At 35.3% G+C, this 18,279-nt stretch overlaps 1 protein-coding gene across 1 annotated transcript; it reads left to right on the plus strand.

Annotated features, from left to right (window-relative positions):
* The first annotated feature begins 310 nt into the window (after positions 1–310).
* Positions 311–10,946, plus strand: LOC115962528 (probable LRR receptor-like serine/threonine-protein kinase At3g47570). Its single transcript, XM_031081380.1, has 13 exons — positions 311–1,091; positions 1,236–3,284; positions 3,408–3,806; positions 3,906–4,391; positions 4,476–4,666; positions 6,416–6,892; positions 7,250–7,361; positions 7,447–7,858; positions 7,957–8,176; positions 8,258–8,305; positions 9,609–10,021; positions 10,519–10,773; positions 10,884–10,946. The coding sequence occupies exons 1-3, from the start codon at positions 350–352 to the stop codon at positions 3,779–3,781; spliced, it is 3,165 nt and encodes a 1,054-aa protein (XP_030937240.1). The 5' UTR covers positions 311–349; the 3' UTR covers positions 3,782–3,806; positions 3,906–4,391; positions 4,476–4,666; positions 6,416–6,892; positions 7,250–7,361; positions 7,447–7,858; positions 7,957–8,176; positions 8,258–8,305; positions 9,609–10,021; positions 10,519–10,773; positions 10,884–10,946.
* Positions 10,947–18,279: the final 7,333 nt, after the last annotated feature.

Consider the following 18,279-nt stretch of genomic DNA (forward strand, 5'->3'; position numbering starts at 1 on the left):
ATTGCAGTTCAACCTCAACAGCTACCTTCAAGGTCAGTAATCAACGGCACATGGGTAACAAAGTTAGTCATCAACCAAATACCGCCAAAAGAAGTCTTGGTCTTTGTCTCATTAGGGGAAAAAATGTATAATTAATTGGTTACCCACAAAGAATAATTGCAGCTCAGCCTCAAAAGTTGACTTCAAGATCACAAGTAAGGCATCAACCATACCCACACAAAAAAAGTCTAGGTCTTTGTAGGATTGACGACTATTTTGTCGTCATCAAGAGGCTGGTGCACCCATATTTCTACTGTATAGACGCCTTATTTTGTTAGGCAAACGTAAATTTTGCATATTGGAAATAAAAATGCAAGCAATGAATCTGAGATTATTGTGCTCAATTCAATTCCAAACCATCCTTCTCTTGTTGGTTGTACTTCTACATATTAAAACTCTTTCTGTTTCTGGTATTAGTATTGCCACCTCAACTTATGTCGGTGGGAATGAGACTGATCATCAAGCTTTGTTGGCCTTTAAGAGACAGATAACACGTGACCCTGAAAACGTTTTCAGCTCGTGGAATGATTCCCTCCATTTTTGCAAGTGGGAAGGTGTTACGTGCGGCCGCAAGCATAGAAGAGTCATTGTATTAGATCTTGGGACCAAAGGTTTGGTGGGTTCCTTGTCTCCATACATAGGCAACCTCAGCTTCATTAGGGAAATAATGCTGGCAAACAACACCATTGGAGGCAAAATCCCTGATGAAGTTGGCCGTCTATTCAGGTTGCAAGTATTGTGGTTGTCTAATAACTCCTTCCAAGGGGAAATTCCTGCAAACCTTTCCCATTGCTCCAACATTAAGATTCTTAGAGTCGGTGGAAATAACCTTTCGGGGTCAATCCCAAAGGAGCTTGCTTCTTTATCAAAGCTGGAGTTTCTAGCTCTTCGCACTAACAATCTCAGGGGAGGAATCCCACCTTTCATTGGGAACTTTAGCTCTCTCCAAGTTTTATCTGCATCCTATAATGTCTTTGGAGGACACATTCCAGATGCCTTGGGTCAATTACGAAGCTTAAATTTACTTGACCTGTCTTACAATAAACTCTCTGGTTTGATCCCTCTATCTTTCTATAATCTTTCGTCTATTACTGATTTAAACTTGTCCAGAAATAACCTCAAGGGAAAAATTCCAGCTTTCATTGGGAATCTTAGCGCTCTACAATTTTTATATGTATCCTACAACGCTCTGGAAGGACATATTCCAGATACCTTGGGTCAATTACGAAGCTTAAATTTACTTGGACTGTCTGGCAATAAACTCTCTGGTTTGATCCCTCCATCTTTATATAATCTTTCGTCTATTACTGATTTTTATCTCTATAAAAATAAGCTTAGTGGAAGTCTTCCTACAAACTTATTCCTCACCCTTCCGCATCTCCAGTGGTTTCTAATCTTTGAAAACCAATTTACCGGATCTCTTCCAATCTCATTATCTAATGCTTCAGAGCTACAGAATTTCATAGTTTACATGAACAATTTTACGGGAAAAATTTCAGTCAATTTTGGAGGCTTGCACCGTTTGGAGGAATTATTAATTGAAGATAATAATTTAGGAAGTGGAGATGAGGATGAAATGAATTTCTTTCAATCTCTAGTCAATTGTAGCAGTTTACGAAAAATAAATCTTTCAGGGAATCAACTCAAAGGTACGTTGCCTAATGTTTTGGGTAATCTTTCAACCCAGCTTACCTATTTTGTAATTGATGAAAATCTTCTTTTTGGAGAGATCCCTATAGGGATGGGTAATTTGGTCAACTTGACAACCTTAAGGATGAGTGGTAACAAGTTTTCAGGGACAATCCCAGATGATATTACTGGTCTTCAAAAGTTACAGCGATTATATTTACATAGCAATAGACTCTCAGGAAGGTTACCAATCACCCTTGGAAACCTAACATCATTAAATGAACTTCATTTAGGAAGTAACAAATTGCAAGGAACTATCCCACCAAGTATAAAAAATTGCCAAAATTTGCTGGAGTTATATCTTTCTCAAAACAATCTCAGTGGCATCATTCCAAGGCAACTCTTTGCAATTTCTTCGCTGACAATTGGACTTGATTTATCTCAAAACTTTTTTGTAGGATCACTACCTTTTGAGGTAGGCAATCTTGTCCATTTAGGATTGTTGGACTTATCTGAAAACAAGTTGTCTGGTAAAATTCCAAGCAGCCTAGCCTCTTGCACAAGCCTTGAGTACCTTTATGTGGAGGGTAATTTATTTCAAGGAGAAATTCCAAAATCCCTGAGTTCTTTGAGAGGTATTCAAGTCATGGATCTTTCTCGGAACAACTTCTCTAGTCAAATTCCAAATTTCTTGGAGAAACTCTCCCTCAAGAATTTGAATTTATCCTTCAATGATTTTCAGGGAGAGGTTCCAACAAAAGGGGTTTTTGCAAATGCTAGCACAATATCACTCATTGGAAATAGTAGATTATGTGGGGGCATATCAGAACTAAAGTTGCCGAGGTGCTTAACAAAAGAAGAGAAGAAAATAAAGTGGCCTTTTGCACTCAAAGTGGTAATCTCAATGGCATGTGTGATTTTGGTAATAACCATAGTGTCATTTTTCTTATTTTATTGGCGCAAAAATAAAAGAAATGATAACTCTTCGGAATCTTCCTTGAACCAATCATTTTTGAGAGTGTCTTACCAAATGCTTCTTAAAGCAACTAATGGATTTTCGTTAGCAAATTTGATTGGTGTTGGTAGTTTTGGCTCAGTGTATAAAGGCATCCTTGGTGAGGATAGATCAATTGTTGCAATTAAGGTACTAAATATTCAACGTCAAGGAGCTTCTAGGAGCTTCATCTCTGAGTGTGAAGCCTTGAAAAATATTCGTCACCGAAATCTTGTGAAGATCATAACTTGTTGCTCAAGTGTGGATTTTCGTGGCAATGATTTTAGGGCTCTAGTTTATGAGTTCATGCCAAATGGAAGTCTAGAAAATTGGTTGCATATGGATCTAGAAACAAATATCATGCAGGTAGAGATACGAAATCTGACCATACTTCAAAGAACAAACATTGCCATTGATGTTGCTTGTGCACTCGATTATCTACACCACCATTGCCCAATGCCAGTTGTTCATTGTGATATAAAGCCAAGCAACATTCTTTTTGATTGTGATATGATTGCTCATGTTGGAGATTTTGGGCTTGCGAAGTTTCTTTTAAGACCTACCAATTCGAAAGAAAGTAGTTCGATTGGAATAAGAGGAACAATTGGGTACACGCCTCCAGGTAAGCACGATTTACTGTACTTTTTAATTGTTAACATATATTTTCCCATATTTACAATGATTATTTTGAGCTCCCAAAGTATAATGTGAACACATTATCTATATTAAATATTCTTAATGGCAGAGTATGGTCTAGGAAGTGAGGTGTCAATCAAAGGAGATGTGTACAGCTATGGAATTTTATTGTTAGAGATGATAACGGGAAAGAGACCCATAAATAGTGTGTTTGAGGGAGGCCTTAACCTTCACAACTATGCTAGCATGGCCTTACCTGATGGTGTAATGGAAGTTGTGGATCCCAAACTTCTAAATAATGTTGATGAAGTTCTTGGAAATCACAATGGTAGCCTTGCAAATAAAATAAAGGAGTGTTTGATATCCATGGTCAAGGTCGGAGTGGCATGCTCTATGGAGTTGCCACAAGAACGATGGGACATCAGTAAGGCCATCTCTGAGTTGCATTTGGTTAGGGACATTATTCTTGGTGCTAGGATTTAACACAACATACTTGGCTATATGGAAGGTAAAAATCAAACTTAGCTCACCATCTTAATGTTGGTATTAAGTTATTTACTTATTTTGATATTTTCTCTTAATGTTGTTTTCTACTAACTACTCGCAGGTCCAAAAAGTCTTTAGCTCCTTAAAAGTGTTACATTGGATGGAAAGACTTTTCTGGCATTCTAGATAAGCTTGCTTATGGTTATTCATTGAATAAGAAGTATTCTGCATGTTTCATATACCTTGTCTTCTATATGTTTTTTTAATACGTGTGAGTAGCTCAAATAATTTCCTACAATCTTGTATTAGTGTATTAAATCTATTGTTATATATTATGCTTGGACAATTAAATACCAACTTTATTTGTAGATGTAAAATAATTTTCTACAAATAATAAGAATTATTTTTCACTTGCTTCCCTTCGTCAATATATTTTTCTTTAAAGCATGAGCTCATAAAATAGAGGGATGGTCGATTTGGCTATATCAGTGTAAATTACATTTGTCCAAAGGATTTTGGACTCTTTCTTCAAAGAGAAAGAGGCATCATTTCTTAACTCATCATGCCCACACACAAAGACCACTCCACTCCTATGGGATTTCCTCAGGTTTGTCTCTATTTTCCACTTTCTTCCATTTTTCCAGAGATACCCATTTGTTTTTATTTATTTATTTTTGTGGGTTCTGTGCAGCTTGATGATTCATTATTTGTGGGAATTGAGATTGTTTTATCCTCAGGTTTGTCTCTGATTTCCACTTTCACTGTCACGGTTTTTGATGCCAATCAGTGCCCTAGTGGTCTAATTAATCACGGCTTTGTATTGTATTTTGCTCATCTGGGTTTTGTAGAAATTGTCTTATTGTTGGATATTTCATATTACAGGTACGATTTTTTGGTTATACATGTTTGATTTTATTTTGCTTTTGATTTTTTGTTAGGGTTCTTTTTTGGTTATACAAGTTATTTTACTATATGTATGATTTATTGGGTTGGCAAGCACACGTTGGATTGCTAGAAACATTGTTCCTTTATGTATAATGTGGCCAATGTAGCTCTGTTTACTAGTTCTTTATTTGATTGGTCTTGCGTTTGGGAATTTACCACCTAGTCATTCCATCCTAGAGTGTATGGAGTCGTCATCTTTATGTACATAATATTGCTAATCTGTAATTCTTTAGACTTCTTCATGTCAATTGTAGTAATCTTTTTGCAATAAATATTTCTTTACAGATAATAGTTAAAAAAAAAAAAAAACCCAACCGATCAATGGCCTTGTACCCTACTAGTACTTCCCCTCTTTACAGAGGTGTAAGTCGATGGTTCAACTTGTAATTAATTTTTTCGTGAATGGTAACTGGTGTTGTATCTTGGTGAAAGAGGACATGGTGATACCATGTTCAACATGAGATCATGAAACTCAGGTCCAGGATCGTGGGGGCCCACAAGCCCCACATCACCTCTTATCCCACATTATGGCTTGAGCCTGGAGTCTCCAATTGGAAAGCAAGAAGATGGAAAGAGTAAATGTCATTGTCTGCCTCTTCCTCCAGGTTCTCCTACCAGCCCTTCTGCCTTGCTCAACACAAGAACAAGTGTCATTAAAAACAAAACTTCTACACAGAACAAATGGAACAAAGGAAGGGTGACTTTGTGGCACATCAATCACACTGATTTCATAAAATAGATAGGGTCCATGTAGAATGCATCTGTTGTGGTTATGGGTCTTCCTTGGTTCCACATAGATGTGCCGGAATCTGATGCCAATGGCGAAGACGAAACCATCAACCAACCCATGCCAAACGTCCCCAAAAACCCTACCTCCAACTCATATTGAAGAGGCCGAGCAGAAAGCTAGGTTCCATTGGTTGCCACAAATGGATTAGAATTAGGCTTAAGTCAGCTAGATTTGGGATTTAAAAATGGCTTTGATGGTTCGTCTTCGGTGGCCCATACCTTTGTCAGTGATGATTCCAACACCAGTCTGTAGACAAGATTGAACTTCAAAGAAATATGATTCCATTTGAAAAACAACCTTGATGCCAAGGTATGCCTCCTTTATCAAAATCTTTGGCTGCCTTTGTTACTTTCTTTCTCTCTCTCTTTCTCTCTCTCTGAATTTATAGGCTCAATCATAGGATGAGTATTTATAGAGAAATCAAGTTGCTGGGCTTTGTAATTTTTATTTATAAGATTCTCTTCAGTTTTTATATTTTTGTTACTTGAATAGTTGAATTGCCACTGTCAAATATATAAGTTTTTAGTTGAATCTGTACTTGTTAACAGGAAATAAATTTTCTTAGTCAGCTTTCACATCCAAATATTGTTTGACACTATGGAAATGAATTGGTAAAAGTTGATCTCATAAAGGCCAGTGGATATGCACATGCACATGCACATACAACCGCATGCACATACAGTAATATAGATAATTGGGACAAAGGGAGGGAGAACGAAGGACTTCTCATGTTCAAATCTATGTAATATGTAAATATTGGATCTGTCATAGTTACATGAAAGGAATACAGTGCACAAGTATTTGGGTATTAATTGTGGTTCCTTAGTTGTTTGTTCCAGGAATTGCAGCTTTGTTAATTTCTTTATGGTTATTAAATAATGTGGCTTTCTTGGCAGGGACATCGACATGGCTAAACATGTACATTTATCTTACCCCATAAATAAAAGTTTACTTTTGTTTCAAAAGCATACACTTTCTAGAACAATAATGTGCTCAAGAATACAGACTGAATTAAATGCTGTTTACGTAATACTGGTAATATAAATTAATTTTTGTCTTTCACCGTACACCTGAACCCCAAATAGTCATAAGATTTTATCTCTCTCACTCTCTCATATTTTTCTATAAGCCAACTAGAATGAAGGACATATGATTTACCGGTATGAAGCTAGCCTGACACATTAGGGAGCCCATAAAAATACTTGACCTATGAACATTGAGAATAGTATGTATTTGTATTCTTTGTATTTATTTTTATATGCTTTCCTGTTAATCATCAAAAGCATTTCTGATTTTTGGTTATTCTGAACAAGATAAGAGTTTCCTCCTCCATGCATTATTTCAAGGGAAGTCCTTACAGAATGGCACCAGAGGTATATGCTCTCTGTCTCTCCTTCCCACATCAACTCCCTCTCTGCTTCTCATTGACATGCAATATGCACATTCTCCTCATTTTCCCCCTTCACATCTTTCAAATTTCCTATTACTGTTCACCTTTTAAAAAAATATATTATTATTATTATTATTATATAGGTGAAAAAGAATGTCTTAAACCGTAGATAATTGTCAGCAAAAGAATTAAAGTCATCTATTCATATGACATTTTAGAAAACTAATGATATCAAAGGTTGAATATCTAGTTTCACTTTCTTTTCTATAAGATATTTGGAATTTAAATCTATATCCACAGCTAATTTTTAAGCTAATCCCTACTTTAACTTTCTGAGCAGCCAGTTTTGGAACTCCATCCAAAATTCAAGTAGAAAAAAAAATCACTTTGATTGATAGAGATTATGCAACAATGCTAGTGGCTCCCAGTTCAACAGCTTTTAAAAGCCTGTGGTGGTAACATCCTTCCTTTCTATCCTCATTCATGCTTCGTAATTGTGTGACATGACTGACTTCGCTTCCATACTTTTATGTGCAGGGGTAAGTGTAAACTGGAAGCAAGTGGAACTGCAGTGGAACAATGGGTGAAGCAAGCGATGTCACAAGATGCTAATGAGTACTGGACCCTATTAGCACACAGTTCCTTTAGTCAGTTTTAGGGATATGGGTTTCTCAGCATGATTAGTCTGGAACTCGTTGGCTGTGATACAAATATAATTGAATTCATGAAGCCCGATAACTTCCCTGTATTGGAATTTCTATTTCTAGGTGACTCCAATATTGCTACTCTCCCAAAAAGCATTAGTAGCTCCCCTAGATTAGAACTTCTTGACATTGACAACTGCAAGCAGCTTTGAGTAATTCCAAGGCTTCCACAATCAATGGGAATGGTGGACGCAAGGAACTGCATAGGGTTGGATCCAAAAACATCAAGAAAATTATTGAATCAGGTGAGATCTCTCTCTCTCTCTCTCTCTCTCTAGTTTAAGTTATAGAGAAACAATATTTGTTACTTTTCTCAAATTCATGTTTCTTAAATTGTTTGTAGTTGCTAAATGCAAGCAATATTGAGAACTAGGAGGATATTGGAATTGTTCAATTAAAATACCAGGAATTGAGATTCAAAAGTATTTAACTTCAACCATTGAAGTGTTGGAAATTCTGTATCATTCTGGGTTGGTCGCAATATTTCAAAATTTGCCCTTTGAATTTCTTTTGATTGGTGGAGGCACTAGACCGAAGTTTCTCCTTTTACATTTCCATCAATGGTAGTAAAAAAACATATCCACATTGAAAATATAATAGATTTGTTTGAGCATCTGCTCATAGATTTTGTATCTTTTACGCAGGAGGATGAGTATTTATTTCGATTCAGACAGAATCACGTTGAGGTTGAGGTTATATCTCTTCTTGTTATCTTTAGATATTCAAATTTTGCTTTTGTTCTTCAAAATGCATTTCTTAATATTCAAATGTTGTGGATTTTATAATGATTTTTAATTTTACATTTGCTATCTATGTTGAATGTGAGTATTGTCACTTTTCAACTGGGAAAAAAAAATTAGAGTTCAAAGTCAAGTTATATATAGAAGTTAAGTGAGTCAAGTTATATCAAGGTATTGAAAGATTCACAGTGTCTTTCTTTTTCCAATTCCTTTTTGGAAAACATGTATACTTTGAATTTGAAACTTTCTAATAAATTTGTGTTTCAGTTTTACCAAATAATGACTATGTTTGATGATTGTTTTAAATTGAAATTTAAGTCAAGCACACAAGTTGTTTGATGAAATGCTTCTTCAGAATATTGAACCTGCTTGCTAACATGTTTCTAACTTAGCAAGTCACCAATTGTTAAGTTTTGATTGTTAATTTTTACAAAAGATAATTTTTTTTTATTACTTCTGCTTTTCTTGTGTGTTTCAAAATTTGGAGTCACCTAATCGTGATGAAGAACAGTTAAAAAGACAGTTTATTATGCAAGACCTTTTTTAGTAGCTCCACAAGTAATGCTCTTGTTGGTCAGCAAATGTATTAGATTAAGATAAGTTGTTATTCTGATAACCTTTACCTAGTATTTGACGTGAACGCATTCACATTTTTCCCTCTCAAAGAAAAATGTGTTCGCAATATTGTTCATTATCTGAAACCCGTTCCTCCCAACACAAATGGTAACAAGAAAAGGCCAATAGATGTGCCCAAAGGATTTTTTTTTATTCTCAGTGGACTCTTTCTTCAAAGAGAAAGAGGCATCATTTCTTAACTCATCATGCCCACACACAAAGACCACTCATATGGGATTTCCTCTCACTATCCTTGGGTTGGTTTGTCTCTGTTTTCCACTTTCTTCCATTTTTCCAAAGATACCCATTTGTTTTAATTAATTTATTTATTTTTGTGGGTTCTGTGCAACTTGATGCTTCATTATTTGTGGGAATTGAGATTGTTTAATCCTCAGAATTGTCTCTGTTTTCCACTTTCACTGTCACGGTTTTTGATGCCAATCAGTGCCCTGGTAGTCTAATTAATCACAGCTTTGTGTTGTATTTTGCTCATCTGGGTTTTGTAGAAATTGTAAAATTTTGTCATATTACACGTATGATTTTTTGGTTATACATGTTTGGTTATCCTTCCTTTCTATCCTCATTCATGCTTCATAATTGTGTGACATGACTGACTTCGCTTCCATAATTTCATGTGCAGGGATAAAGTGTAAACTGGAAGCAAGTGTAACAGCAGTGGAACAATAGGTGAAGCAAGCGAAGTCACAAGATGCTAATGGGTACTGGACCCTATTAGCACACAGTTCCTTTAGTCAGTTTTTAGGGATATGGGTTTCTCAGTGTGATTAGTCTGGAACTCGTTGGCTGTGATAATTATATAATTGAATTCATGAAGCCCGATAACTTCCCTGTATTGGAATTTCTATTTCTATTTAACTCCAATATTGTTACTCTCCTAGAAAGCATTAGTAGCTCCCCTAGATTAGAACTTCTTGACATTGACAACTGCAAGCAGCTTTGAGAAATTCCAAGGCTTCCACAATCAATGGGAATGGTGGATGCAAGGAACTGCATAGGGTTGGATCCAAAACATCAAGCACAGTATTGAATCAGGTGATCTCTCTCTCTTGTTTAAGTTATAAAAAAACAATATTTGTTATTTTCTCCAAATTCATGTTACTTAAATTTCTTGTATTTGCTAAATGCAAGCAGTATTGAGAACTAGGAGGATATTGGAATTGTTCTATTAAAATACCAGGAACTGAGATTCAAAAGTATTTCAACTTCAACCAATGAAGTGTTGTATGAGCAAAAAATGTATCATATTAAGATAAGTCGTTATTCATTTTAGATAATCTTTACCTGGTGTTTGACGTGAATTTATTGTCGTATTTGAGTGTTTGGGTACTATAGTTAGAGCCTTAGAGGGGAGGAAGTATGTGTTCAACTCAAAAGATAATAATTATTAGGATTTTTTTTTTAATAGATACCGTAAGATCAATTATTCTGTTGTCTATCTAAAAAGCCAAAAAAAGATGTTAATGGATAATTCTAATTATGCTTCTTTAATGCTTCCGTGAATAGTAACTGGTGTTGTATCTTGGTGGCAGATGACATGGTGATACCATGTTCAACATGTGATCAAGACGCTCTGGTCCAGGTTTGAGGTGGCCCACAAGTCCCACATCACCTCTTCTCCCACATTATGGCTTGAGCCTGAAGTCTCCAATTGGAAAGCTAGAAGATGGAAAGAGTCAATGTTGTTGTCAGCCTCTTCCTCCAGGTTCTCCTACTAGCCCTTCTGCCTTGCCCAAAACAAGAACAAAGGAAGGGTGACTTTGGGACTTGTATACCTTGGATTTAAGGTAATGAAGTTTCAATAAATGTTTGGATTATCTGGGGGAAACTTTTAGTATTGCATATTGTCGTATAGACTAAAAGTTCCTTGATTGGTTTTTTTTTTTTTTTTCCACAGATGGGCCTAATTTTATTATGGTAACTGCATACATGTGCCAGATGGTATGGTGCGTTTAGTATGGCTACAGGGTAAAAAAGCCAAGGTGTTATTACAAATGTTAAAAAATAAAATAAAATATAAATGAAACCATGTCTACAGATAAAGAAAAGAAGATTGATGAACAACTGCTTTGCAATCAGAATTAGACACATAAAGTGTACCCGGTGTGAGTGGTCCACGTGATGGACATGAAAATAAACTCAGCAGCAATGTGATGAAGTAAAAACTCAAGAATAGTGTAGCAAGAGTAGCATTTTTTCTATTTTGTTAATAAACTCACGCGCCGTCTAGTGCCATCATAGGTGGTAGATCAGACGTGGGTTTTGAGGTTGAGAGTTAAGAGAGTAGAAATTAGAGATAGGTGTTGTTTTGGCTCGGATTTAAAGGGATCGAGATGTGGAACCACCGTCTGTGGTGGTGATGAGGATCAGAGATAGTGGAAGCTTGGGCTTCCGCCATGGGAGCTTCAGAGGTTAAAGACAGAGCTCGGGTTTAGAGTGAGAGAGAGGGCTCGGTGAGATTTATTGTGGTGGCATTGATGTTCAAAGTGGGAGCTTGAAGGGTCGGCCATGAAGGTCCGATGAAGGCTCGGCCTAAGGGTTTCAGTGATTAGGGAGAGCAGAGATCGAAGATAGAGAGGGCTCGGGTTTGGTCTCTTGGACCAGGTTTAAGGCTTCAGCCCTTTTATTCTAATTGGGTTGATAGCTCTTTCACTAAAGTTAAACCCCAATTTGTTTTAAGGCTTAGCATTCGACCCAGGCCTCCACACTTTAATTTTGAACCCACATGCACATCAGACTTTCAGCCCACTTTGGTTTTAAACCTATATCTTGTTTTAAACATATTCAGCCCACCTTTTAAATAAAAGGCTCCATGCATGTTTCCTTTTCTTTAATAAAATGCCATCTTTTCTTTATTTTGCTATTATGTACTTTTGTTACATTCTTTTTAATCCCTTTTCCCATATTTACATATTCACATATTTTCGCTATGTTTGCATTTTAATTCTTTTCATCTTGTTTGTATCTAATTTGTTTTTTCCCATATTTGCATATTAATTCATAAATTCTCAAAATCATGTTTTAATACCAAAATTCCCAAAAATCATGTTTTAATCCCAAAATTCCCAAAAATCATGTTTTGACCCGTCTTCCTCAAAAATTGCTTTTTGACCCGGAACTTTTCAATATTCATATTGTGACCTCAGTTTTTTCCATAAAATTACATCTTGACCCTAAGTCTTTCCAAAATTGCAATAAAACCCTCAATCATTTCAAAAATCACAAAGAGGCTCCTGAACCCTTTAGAAGTTGTTTGAAGGCATTCAAACAACTTCCAAGGTCTTTTAATTATCTTTAAATCCACACTTTTTGCTTACCTTCATTTAGAATAATTGATTTGCACCTTGTGTGATGTTTGCATGTCATGTCTAGGTTTACATACTCACATGCTTGTTTCCATGCTTCTTACCTCATCTATGCTTAGATCTACATGATCACATACTTGATATCATGTCTATGGTTATGCCTTACTTAGATCTACATGTTTGTATGCATGTTCTATGCTCCTATGCCTATGTCTATGCCTTCATATGCCTGTATGCTTGGACACCCAATTCAAACCTACATTTGTCCCTCACAGACACCTCCTTTTGTTTGCTTTCTTTCTTGTTTTCCCTTTCGCTTGTTTGTTTGCTTTCTCGCTTTTTTACTCGCATCCCTGTTTCTATGCTTGTCATGTCTATCGCATTTGTCTACTTTATGCCTCTTCCATATGCTCTTTGCACCTTTTTCTTTCCATTGTTTGTCTATTGGTTTATTGTCTTTGCCTTTGCATGCACACACATGGAGCGAGGACGCATGGAGCTAGGGCATGGTTTCCCAAGCACAAGCAAAAGGGGCAAGGATGCAAGCATGTGGATTTGAACCAAGTGGCTACAGTCAGTAGGTTTAGGGTTTAGCTTTTCCCTTTGGTTATGTACTCTTCTAAACCCCTTCCTTCCTCCTCCCTTTCTCCCCTAGATGGTTTGTATTAGGTATATCATGTTGTGTACTATTCGTCCTCATCTTTAGAGTAGGCGACCCCTGTTTACTTTCCTGCACCTATATTTTGGGCCATGCTCTAAGGATGCAAGCATTTACTTTACTGCTTTGTGTGCTCGCATTGTGCATGATGTATGTATATATATATATATATATATATATATATACCTACTTGCCCATTTCTGATATGATTGTCACAGTCCGTGTCACCTAAGGCAAGCAATGCCTAATTTCCGCCGCAAAAGTAAGGTGACTTGTCGCCAGATTTTCGCTGTAGAAATCTGGCACTCTGCTCAAATGCCTTAGGAAAGTATAGATTGGGACCACACCCATTTAAAAGCCAAACCTCAAAACCCCCCATGCATGTAAAGCCTCGAAAGCCAATATCGAAATCATGTTTTTACTGTCAATTTTCAAAAATTAAGGTTTTATCAAAACAAAAGACTGTCCTTGAATAGGTGTTGTAGGGTGCTTAACACCTTTCCCACACATAACCAAACTTCCGGACCTAAGAATCAAGATTTTTTGCCATCCACATTAGATCAGGAAAAATGCATTTTTTCTTAACCTAGAATTGGTAATAAAATCAACTAGAAATAGGTAGACCTACCTTCCTCCATCAAGAGAGAGAGAGAGAGCACCCGAAACTCCTCGCGAAGCACACCATCGCCATTATCGAGAGGGACCCTCCAATGGGGCCACGTGCACGCGAGAGCTATCGCCATGGTGGGTGGTCGAACAAGGGCCCGCGACAACGGTGGTAGTTTTTTCCGCTTTCGTCCTAATCGAGGCCGAGCGTCGACAATCCTTATTCTTGGATTTGCCCCTGCCTTTGTTGTAGTGAGTTTGAAATTCTTGTATAAAAGAGTTCACTCCTAATTTTTGTTTTGTGGATGTTGCAACCATGGCCATCAAGTACCATGAGGAGTCATTTGATGAGTCTTTTAGTGATTGCTCTTCTGAATTTAAGACTACATGGATTTATTTAAAGGATAATGGGTCATTCCTTATCATTTTTCCAGAACTTTAGAGCACTAGCATTGGTGGTGTAAAAACCCCTTGGTTGCTATTTTAGCCACCAAACTCATAAAATCATGCTCCAGCCAGGTTGTTATACCTAAAAATATTTGCAACCTAGCTATAGTCAGTTGGTACATTGCACTAGCAATGGGTGATGTAAAAAAATACCTATTTTACATTCTCAAACACTACTTTATCTATTTTACCAACTCATCTAACAATACACTCAATATCTCAGTTTTTATTTTTACATTCAACCCAGTAAAATAATATAAATTATCCTATCAGCGCATTCTCTCTCTTCTCTCCCATCTCTCTCTTTCATCTTTTTTGTACTTTCATATAAAATAGGCAGTAAATTCAACCAACCGACTAACATAATTACTTGGTTTGGGACAAAAAATCTATTAGCCTGTTTGCCGATTTCTTCAGTTATGTCATGTAAGAATTTGGCTTCAGCTTATCCCTTTCTTGCTTTGCATAAAATGTTATATATTAATTTTTTTTTTCTTTTTCCTTTTTTTTGGGTAGAAAAAGGAGATGTTTTATTTGATTAAGTAGTAGTTACAAAAGTTGGTCCATTAGTCATTTTTGGACAAAGTCTAGCGTTAAAGGTCAAGGATGTTAAGGAACACTCTAGGAATGCTTTTTTTTTTTTCCCAAAAGATCCCATATGTAGGGATTAGTTACAAAAGTTGGACATTGTGCATATTCCACTAGGCTGCTTCTTTGCATTACTTCTCTCTTGGTTAGGCCATCTGCAATGTTGTTAGCTTTATGAAAGATGTGATGTAGTAGGACAGTCCACGCTCTGCTTAGTAGGGGCTTGCAATCACAAATTAATAGAGCTATAGCCAGAGCCGTAATCTCATTTGATATTAACCAACATATCACAATTTTAGAATCAACTTACAGGTCTATAAATTTGTATCCAAGTTCCCAAACAATTAATAAAGCTTGTCTAACTGCCCATAATTCTTGTAGCATTATTTGTGACAAAACCTTGTCCATATTCTTCCACTCTAGAATAAAAACATGAATTGTTTTCGTGTGTGTGTGTATATATATATATATATATATATATATATATATAAAATGTGGGGTAGGGAATTATGCATTTCCAAATGCACAGATGACAGAACAAGGAATCATATAAAAAGTAATCATCACAACACCATTATTGGAACAACCGAACAACTGGATAAGATTTTCCATTTTGTTAGGACATTACAATAATAATCTCATAGGTAAGCCAGCGGTTTCTCTTCCAACGTTTGAATGTCAAAGTATATATTAAGAAGTGGAAATGTTAAGATCATAGATGATTGTGAGAGTCATTCTTGTCTCTTGAACTTTTAGCTTTGATTAAGAGGTAAAGAACGAAATGAAATCCAGTCAAGTTGTAGATTTAAATTTTGCTCAGTGGAACAAGACAAAAAAAAAAAAAGAACTCATTCACGGTATTCACCCAAGAATTTCTAGGATACAGTGATTTAAAAATAGAATGTAGAAGTAGATTAGTTAGTTCAACTTATAAAATTTTTTGTTATCAAATAAAAGATTTGTGGTTTGAATCCCGTTTACACTAAAAATCAATTAGTGTCTTGGCTTGATGATATAAAGTAATCATCATGGAATGGATTTTATATGTTGAAATTTTACTATATTATAAAAATAAAAATAAAAAGCATAGAAAGTGGAAATTACCAATGTTTTGTCATTAGAGGGTTTTAATTAAAATTTATGTAATTTCTGTCTAAACATTGGCTTTTGATATGCAATGCTTTGGCTTATTTATTTATTTATTTTTTTTCTTTATTTTTTTGAAAATCCAAGCATGCTTCATTGGAAAACAACGTTACAGAATACAATTCAAAGCATTATTCTTGATCACATTCACAAATTATTCAGGTAAGGACATTTCATTGACAAACTCCTGCCACCTATTATTAAGACCCCATTTGGCTAAGCAATGAGCTGCTCTTGATTAATTTTTCAGTACAATTACGTACGAGAAATTTATACTTCCAACTCCCCCAAAAAGACATGCATTCCAATAACGTGAAGATGCAAACAATCAATAATAAGGGTTAACAATGTCATTATATGAAACACAATTAGTAAACCCTCGTAGCACGTTGGAGTTATACGTAGGAGTAGGAGGACCCTAGGAATTGGATGAAAACAAGAGGCAATGGGCCAGTGGCCCCCAGTGGTCCTCTAATAAGTGGCTGAAATTACACTAACACTTTTGTGGCCCCCCAAAACATCTGAACCTTGAAAACTTTGCAATTAATATGCTTTTCTATTTCACCCTTCGGTCCGTAGTCTCGATAATATAATGTTTTTAATGCTTTTGGTTTCATATGTCACTATTTGCTCACCTACCGATGCATTATGGTGTCCAAAAAAAAAAATTTTAAATCACTAGATAATTTCATTGAGAATAACTCAATAGCTTTGTTATCTTTAATTTATATAGTTATATGATAAGTTAATTCTTGTTACACATTTTTTACGCATTTTTTTGCGTTTTCAAAATATGAAATTATAAAATTATAAAGTCACATTTTCAATAATAATTTCATATTTTTATCTTAAAAAAAAAAAAAAAGATTTCAACTTACATAATATTGAATATCTCATTCACACATTATATATATATATATATATATGTAATTATCACGTTTTATATTATAAGCCACCTCAATCAACCTTACACCTCACTCTTGGCATTTACGTGATGTACCTTTCAAGTCACATATATATCGTCCGGCTAAAGAAATTACCACCTCTAGTTGCAAGTGCCCCCACACACCAACTATTGCCAAAAAAGTAAAATCTTAATTTGTGGTTTCAAATTTTCTCTGGTAAAGTAACATCTTTATTTGTGGTTGCAAATGGTTACCAAGAATATGATGACATGGAATGAATCTCTTTTGTGGATGAGAAGAGGAGAGAAGATCTTATTTGGCATCCATTTCTTGTGGCTTTTCAATGCTCATTTGTCCTCTATTTTGTTTTTACTGCATTTCATTTTTTTTGTTTTCTAAATATTTTTCTCTTACAAATTACAATGGTGCTGATTTTTGTCCGAAAGTGTTATTTTTATTATTTTATGTGATATATGTAGCACCCGTGAACTATCTTCTGTGTGGTCAATCAAGGCCCTTTGTGAACCCCACTTGGCATTTGCCACCACCTGCCCCACCAATGAACAACTCATTTCCTACACATCTTTAACCCGTGAACCCATTTTCAATTTTCTCTCTCACCAATCATTCAACTTAGGTATCAAATGCTTATCTCGAATTGCTTCACTTGCTGAATGGTTTAAGCAATAGCCAACGTTCTAGTAATATACATGATATTACTTATTGTTGTCATGTAGTATGAGGTTGATGAGTCTATACTAAAAACCCCATTTTTGAATTAAGAAAAAAAAAAAGTATCAAATGCTTACCATAGGTAATCTGAGGTTTGATTTGATGGGAAATCTGTTTTAGAACTCTTAATTGTTGTCTCAGAGTCTCAGTCTAGCTCAGTTTTCTAATTGGATAGAGTTCTTATAAGAAATTGCCGGTTTGTTTAATACTTCTTCTCTAGCAAGGAAATGATTTGGAACATTGTAATAGTTTATTTAGCTGTAGCCTTCTCTAGGGATTTGGATGTAGGTAATAGTTTTAATCTTTAACTTTTAAGGATTTGCAGAGCTCATTATTAGTGGATTTCCCATGAGAATGCGTTTGCTGTGATCCTTTACCATTTTGCTAGAATTGCAAATGATTCCTTGAATCTTGATGATGTGGTGGTTGTACAAATCAAAATATTTTTGTCCTAGTTTTGGTGCTCTAATAGCTTGATAATTTATTTAGTGAGTTGTATTTTGGGCAATTCTTGACATAACTCTTGAAGAGAAACTATTAGTATTATTAGAGAAGAGTAGTAGAGACTGTATAGCACTCATTTTTCTTATATAATAGTGAGTTGTATTAATAAATTGAATGGTAAGATTTATTATTCATTTGAAAGAATAAAGTAATCACATTGTTGTATTCTAAAACTAAGATTATGAGTATCTAATAATTTTCTTATTTCAATTTTTTTTATTCTCTCTCTAAATTAAAACATAGGGAAATGTTAATGAATAATATATGGGTATTGATTTAATAACTATTTTTAGAAACATTTGCATAGGTAAATAATAAAGCAATTAATTTTTTTTGTAAGCTGGTTATATTTCCAATGAAAGTGGTGTTAAATTTTTTTTAATATAATTTATTAACTGATGA

This window comes from Quercus lobata, chromosome 10, assembly GCF_001633185.2.
Source record: "Quercus lobata isolate SW786 chromosome 10, ValleyOak3.0 Primary Assembly, whole genome shotgun sequence".
Lineage (NCBI taxonomy): Eukaryota > Viridiplantae > Streptophyta > Magnoliopsida > Fagales > Fagaceae > Quercus > Quercus lobata.

Bases quoted from the DNA above. Each gene is read 5' to 3' on its own strand.
- LOC115962528 (XM_031081380.1), top strand. From the start codon at position 350: ATGCAAGCAATGAATCTGAGATTATTGTGCTCAATTCAATTCCAAACC. The intron at 1,092-1,235 runs GTTTGATCCCTC...ACGCTCTGGAAG, and splicing joins GTCTTACAATAAACTCTCTG to GACATATTCCAGATACCTTG. The intron at 3,285-3,407 runs GTAAGCACGATT...TCTTAATGGCAG, and splicing joins AATTGGGTACACGCCTCCAG to AGTATGGTCTAGGAAGTGAG.